The 7,472-nt window shown below is 36.2% G+C and overlaps 1 protein-coding gene across 1 annotated transcript; it reads left to right on the forward strand.

Moving 5' to 3' along the window:
• Positions 1–2,840: 2,840 nt before the first annotated feature.
• LOC111436530 lies at positions 2,841–6,791 on the forward strand (the record flags this gene model as incomplete). Its single annotated transcript, XM_023074291.1, has 5 exons — positions 2,841–3,905; positions 4,290–4,539; positions 4,969–5,618; positions 5,754–6,530; positions 6,663–6,791. Coding segments are annotated over 5 exons (2,871 nt in total), but the record flags the coding sequence as incomplete, so codon positions are not given.
• Positions 6,792–7,472: the final 681 nt, after the last annotated feature.

A 7,472-nucleotide genomic window follows, 5' to 3' on the forward strand; every position in this document is an offset into this window, starting at 1 on the left:
TCAACCACATGGTTTATACTCCCCATTGCCGGTTCCTAATGGTCCTTGGATTGATATATCAATGGATTTTGTTTTAGGTGTACCTAGGACTAGGAAAGGTTATGATAGCATCTTTGTTGTGGTTGATCGATTTAGTAAAATGGCTCATTTTATTCCTTGTCACAAACTGATGATGCAAAACATATTGCTTTCCTGTTCTTTAGGGAAGTTGTACGATTGCATGGTATTCCTAAAAGCATCGTTAGTGATCATGATGTAAAATTTTTAAGCCACTTTTGGCATGTTTTATGGGGTAAGTTAGGAATTAAGCTAGTATATTCAACTACTTGTCATCCTTAAACGGATGGAGAAACTGAAGTTCTTAAGAGAACCATGACTGCTATGCTTAGGGCTATTATTGATAAGAATCTTAAGACTTGGGAGGATTGTTTGTCATTTATAGAATTTGCATATAATAGGGTTGTTCATAACACTACTAAATGCACACCTTTTGAAATTGTTTACGGTTTTAATCTTTTAACCCCCATTGACTTGTTACCCATACCGTCAAAAGAGTCTGTGAATTTTGATGCAAATGTCAAGGTTAAGTTTGTTCATAAACTGCACAAGCAAGTAAAAGAACAAATTGAGAAACAAAATTCCAAGGTTGCCACCCGAATTAGTAAAGGACGTAAGATTGTCATCTTCAAGCCAGGAGATTGGGTTTGGGTGCATTTCCGAAAAGAAAGATTTCCTACTCAAAGAAAATCTAAGGTTTTACCACGAGGAGATGGACCTTTTCAAGTTCTTGAGCGCATCAACGACAATGCCTATAAAATTGATTTACCAAGTAAGTACGGTGTTAGTGCAGCTTTTAATGTTGTTGATTTGAGTCCTTTAGATGGAAGTGATGGCTTGGATTCGAGGATGAATCCTTCTCAAGAGGGGGAGAATGATATGAACCACGACCAAGGAATTTCCATACCTCAAGGTCCAATTACAAGGACGAAAGCCAAGAAGCTACAACAAACCTTATACAGTTATATTCAAGCTATGGTGAGCTCATCAAAGAAAATTCTAGAAGACGTTGGAGACCTCCCTTATATGTTGTGCAAAGTTGAGGTTCAAGAAAGAGATGAATTAAATGCACTTTAAGTTGCATTTAATGAACTCCGCTGAATTTATCAAATAGTCCAAGGATGACTAATAAGCACATTTTATTATTTGCATTATTTAATTATAGTTTAACTATTTGTTTGTCATATTTAAACTAGTTTTAAATATAGGAGTTAAGGTTATATTGTAACCCACATAGGTTACTATATTCCACCATTAACTAGCCATTTAAATATGGAGGTTATGGGTATTTCTCATTTACTAGCCCATTTAATTTGGGAGTTATGTATGACATAGGTTAAGGTTGTAAAGGCTATATAAAGCCTTCTTTTCTTTGATTAGACATCAGATTTTGGAATTAAGAATAGAATTTCTATTTTAGCTTTGTTAAGAGCTAAACTTTCTTTGCAAATTCTTGTGTTTAGAACTTGCATGTAGAGTCATTCAAGTGGTATTGATCAAACCTCTTGTGGAGTGATTCGAATCACGAGTTTAGAAACGAGTTTTCTTTACTCTTGATCTTGATCATCAAGGTAATCCGTTCCATACTTTCCCTTGGGTTGATTTCCATATCATTTTGGTATCAGAGCTTTAGGCTCACGATCGGATATATGTTTCATTGCGCTTATCTCTTTTAATTTTCTTATAATTTTTTTTTTCTCAGTTTGTGTAGAATGTTCATGTTCTATCACAAAAATATATAACAAAAAAAAAAAAAAAATCTTATGTTCTTTAAAGTGTTAGATCTGGATCTTATCAACACTTTGTTCTTCTTTAAGATCTTCTAAATCAATTTTCTTGTTGGTAAATTGTTTAGATTTTGCCAATCAGAAGAAAAAAAAAACCATTGAAATAAAGAAAGCATATGATGTTAAATGTCTTTCTTTTTTCCTCTTGATTACTATATGTAACTCTCATATGTTACTACGTCTAAATTAGTCCTTAATCATTTTCTTTCTTTAATTCGTTTCTTTGTCGTTATTCGGATTGCTCCTTCAATACCCTTGTTTATGTGTTGAGTGTGCTGTCTATTCACTTTGAATTGCACTTAGCTCTATAACATAGCTTGTCTCACATCCCAATTTGTTTTTTTGGAGTGTGATTTGTGTGTGCTCAATTGTGAGGGTGAGTTTGTAAGGGAGTGACACATTGCTTCGAGTGTTGAGTGCTAAACACGAGTGAACTACATTTACGAGTGAATACACGTGAGGGAGCGCTTGTGAGGTCCTTTTTTTTTTTTTTTACCTTTCTTTTGTAGCATGGAAAATCCAGACGACAATACTAACATTACTGATGCACGATTGAGAGAAGCACAACAACGAACTATGGAAAGACTAATTCGAGGAATAGAAGAGTTGACTGATCGAATAGGAAGATTGGAGATTCAAAATCAAGCACGACAGAGGATTCCACAACCTACGCCCTCAACCGATACATATGAAGGCGACAATTCTGATCACCACGAGGATAATCCACATGCGGTTGGTCCTGGCTTGATGCGAGGGAGAGACCATGGAAGAAGGTATCATAATTTACAACAACGAGTTCCTTATGATGATAGAATTGATCGTAACGTGGGGAGCATCAAATTAAAACTTCCCAAGTTTTATGGCAAAACCGATCCAGAGGAGTACCTTCAATGGGAGAAAACGGTGGAGTCAGTGTTCAACTGCCATAATTTTAGTGATGAAAAGAAGGTACTGTTATGCATTGCTCAATTCAAACAATATGCTCAAATTTGGTGGGATAAATTGATGTCAAGTAGGAGAAGAAATCTTGAAGCACCAATTGATTCATGGGTCGAGTTCAAAGAGTCCATGAGGAAGCGTTTTGTTCCACAATATTTTCAACGGGACATGGCGCAAAAGCTTCAAGCGTTGAAACAAGGACGCAAATCTGTGGAGGATTATTACAAGGAGATGGATACATTGATGGATCGACTTGAACTCGATGAGGACATGGAGGCTCTCATGGCGCGGTTTCTTAATGGGTTAAACATAGAGATTGCAGACAAGACTGATTTACAGCCTTATTCTAATATTGAGGAGTTGTTGCACATTGCAATTAAGATCGAGAGGCAAATCCAACGAAGGTCTCAACGGTATTCTTCTAAAACTTTTCCCAATTCTACTTCTACATGGAAAAAGGATAGTAAGAACATTGATTATAAGCATAGAAATCAAGAGATTAATGAGAAGCCTCAAGCTAAATTTGAGAAAGGGGAGAGTTCTAGAACAGGGAAAGAAAAAGTAGAAAAGTCTAATGTTCGAAATAGGGATTTAAAGTGTTGGAGATGTCAAGGGGTAGGACACTATAGTAGAGATTGCCCAAATGCAAGAATTATGACCATCAAGGAGGGAGAAATTGTTACGGATGACGAGGCACATGACGACATAAATGAGGAAACTGATGAGAGTGAGGAGTTTAGTGAAGAGGACCCTACACATATATCTTTGGTTACTCGACGAGCTCTAAACACCCACATTAAGGAGGACGGCCTAGACCAAAGGGAGAACTTGTTTCAAACTCGGTGTCTTGTTCAATCTGTACCTTGTAGTGTTGTCATTGATAGCGGTAGTTGCACCAATGTTGTGAGTTCCATTCTGGTCAAAAGACTTAATTTAAAGACACAACCACATCCAAGACCCTACAAGCTTCAATGGTTGAATGATTGTGGGGAAGTACGGGTAACTCAACAAACTCTTGTTTCTTTTACAATTGGAAAATATGTTGATGATGTTTTATGTGATGTTGTATCCATGCATGTTGGAGATTTACTACTGGGGAGGCCATGGCAATTTGATCGTCGGGTAATGTATGATGGGTATGCAAATCGATACTCCTTTACTCACAACGGTAGAAAAACTACTCTTATCCCATTGTCTCCAAAAGATGTATTTATTGATCATTGCAAACTTGAAAAGAAAAGGCAAGAGGCTGATGCAAAAGCAGAGATTGAAAAAGAATCAAGTGAAAAAAAGAGCTTGAGTGAAAAGCAAGAGAGTAACACTCAGCCTAGAGAAAAAAAAGAGAGAAAAGCCAAATCAGTAAGCTTGTATGTTAGATCAAGTGAGGCTAGGAATGTTTTGCTCTCTAACCAGACTATTCTTGTACTTATGTGCAAGGGGTCTTGTTACTTTACTAACATGCTTAACCCTTCTTTGCCTAGTGATTTTGTTGTGCTTTTGCAAGAGTTTGAACATTTATTTTCCGAGGAGATGCCTAGTAGTTTGCCACCACTTAGAGGGATTGAACACAAGATTGACTTCATTCCTGGCGCGCCCATTCCAAACCGACCAGCTTATAGGACTAATCCAAAGGAGGCTGAAGAGATACAAAGGCAAGTAAGTGAACTCCTTGCTAAAGGGTATGTACGTGAAAGTTTGAGTCCTTGTTCTGTTCCAGTTATTCTTGTACCTAAGAAAGATGGTTCTTGGCGTATGTGTGTTGATTGTAGGGCTATAAACAAGATAACTATAAAGTATAGGCATCCAATTCCCAGATTAGATGATATGCTTGATGAATTGCATGGATGTAGTCTTTTTACTAAGATTGATTTAAAATCGGGTTATCATCAAATTCGCATGCATATTGGGGATGAGTGGAAAACAGCTTTTAAAACCAAGTATGGTCTTTATGAATGGTTGGTTATGCCTTTTGGATTAACTAATGCACCTAGTACATTCATGAGACTAATGAATCATGTCTTACGAGAATACTTAGGTAAGTTTGTGGTTGTTTATTTTGATGACATCCTTGTTTACTCTAAATCTTTAGATGATCATATTACCCATGTACGCAATGTTTTGACTACTTTAAGAAACGAATGTTTGTACGTAAATTTAAAGAAATGTAGCTTTTGCATGGAAAAAGTTAACTTTCTTGGGTTTGTAGTTTCATCTAATGGTGTTGAGGTTGATGAGGAGAAAGTGAAGGCTATAAAAGATTGGCCTACTCCGAAAAATGTAAGTGAGGTAAGAAGTTTTCATGGTCTTGCAAGTTTCTACCGTAGGTTCATTAAAAATTTTAGTACAATTGCTTCACCCTTGAATGAACTTGTTAAGAAAAATGTATCCTTTATATGGGAAAAAGATCAAGAACTTGCTTTTAATACTTTGAAAGAAAAATTGAGTTCTGCTCCCTTGCTTGCATTACCTAATTTTGAGTCTATTTTTGAAATTGAATGTGATGCTAGTGGAGTAGGGATAGGTGCTGTATTAATGCAAAATCAAAGACCTTTAATGTTCTTTAGTGAGAAGTTGACTGGTGCATCTTTGAGGTATCCAACTTATGACAAAGAGCTTTATGCTTTGGTTCGTGCATTGCAAACCTGGCAACATTATCTTTGGCCTAAGGAGTTCATTATTCATACGGATCATGAAAGTTTAAAGCATTTGAGAGTACAAAATAAACTCAACAGACGACATGCTAAGTGGTTAGAATTTATTGAAACATTCCCGTATGTCATAAAATATAAACAAGGAAAGGAGAACATTGTAGCAGATGCTTTATCACGAAGGTATGTCCTCCTCAATACTTTGAATGCTAGGTTGTTGGGTTTTGAACACATAAAGGATTTGTATCAACATGACATGTTCTTTGCTCCTTTTGTTGAATCTTGTGAAAAAGGACTCATTGTGGATAATTACTTGTTGTTAGATGGATTTTTGTTCCGAAAAGGCAAACTTTGCATACCATCTTGTTCCATCCGTGAGCTACTTGTGAGGGAAGCTCATGGAGGTGGTTTAATGGCACACCATGGAGTTTCTAAAACTTATGATATGCTCTCTGAACATTTTTTTTGGCCTAAAATGAGACATGATGTTCATAAAGTTTGTGCTCGTTGCATAGCATGTAAACAAGCTAAGACTAGGCTTCAACCACATGGTTTATACTCCCCATTACCAGTTCCTAATGGTCCATGGATTGATATATCAATGGATTTTGTTTTAGGTTTACCTAGGACTAGGAAAGGTTATGATAGCATCTTTGTTGTGGTTGATCGATTTAGTAAAATGGCTCATTTTATTCCTTGTCACAAAACTGATGATGCAAAACATATTGCAGACCTGTTCTTTAGGGAAGTTGTACGATTGCATGGCATTCCTAAAAGCATCGTTAGTGATCGTGATGTAAAATTTTTAAGCCACTTTTGGCGTGTTTTATGGGGTAAGTTAGGAACTAAGCTAGTATATTCAACTACTTGTCATCCTCAAACGGATGGACAAACTGAAGTTGTTAACAGAACCATGACTGCTATGCTTAGGGCTATTATTGATAAGAATCTTAAGACTTGGGAGGATTGTTTGCCATTTATAGAATTTGCATATAATAGGGTTGTTCATAGCACTACTAAATGCACACCTTTTGAAATTGTTTATGGCTTTAATCCTTTAACCCCTATTGACTTGTTACCCATACCGTCAAAAGAGTTTGTGAATTTTGATGCAAATGCCAAGGTTGAGTTTGTTCATAAACTGCACAAGCAAGTGAAAGAACAAATTGAGAAACAAAATTCCAAGGTTGCCACCCGAATTAATAAAGGACGTAAGATTGTCATCTTCAAGCCAGGAGATTGGGTTTGGGTGCATTTCCGAAAAGAAAGATTTCCTACTCAAAGAAAATCTAAGGTTTTACCACGAGGAGATGGACCTTTTCAAGTTCTTGAGCGCATCAACGACAATGCCTATAAAATTGATTTACCAAGTAAGTACGGTGTTAGTGCAGCTTTTAATGTTGTTGATTTGAGTCCTTTAGATGGAAGTGATGGCTTGGATTCGAGGATGAATCCTTCTCAAGAGGGGGAGAATGATATGAACCACGACCAAGGAATTTCCATACCTCAAGGTCCAATTACAAGGACGAAAGCCAAGAAGCTACAACAAACCTTATACAGTTATATTCAAGCTATGGTGAGCTCATCAAAGAAAATTCTAGAAGACGTTGGAGACCTCACTTATATGTTATGCAAAGTTGAGCTACAAGAAAGAGATGAATTAAATGCACTTTAAGTTGCATTTAATGAACTCCACTGAATTTATGAAACTAGTCTAAGTATGACTAATAAGCACATTTTATTAATTGCATTATTTAATTATAGTTTAACTATTTATTTGTCATATTTAAGCTAGTTTTAAATATAGTAGTCAAGGTTATATTGTAACCCACATACGTTATTATATTCCACCATTAACTAGCCATTTTAATCTGGAGGTTATGGGTATTTCTCATTTACTAGCCCATTTAATTTGGGAGTTATGTATCACATAGGTTAAGGTTGTAAAGGCAATATAAAGCCTTCTTTTCTTGGATGAATCTCGGGAGACTATACATACCCTCAATATGTTATGTAAAATTCAGATTCGTAGATGAATGTA

The sequence above is a fragment of the Cucurbita moschata genome, unplaced genomic scaffold (assembly GCF_002738365.1).
Source record: "Cucurbita moschata cultivar Rifu unplaced genomic scaffold, Cmos_1.0 Cmo_Scf00055, whole genome shotgun sequence".
Taxonomy (NCBI): domain Eukaryota; kingdom Viridiplantae; phylum Streptophyta; class Magnoliopsida; order Cucurbitales; family Cucurbitaceae; genus Cucurbita; species Cucurbita moschata.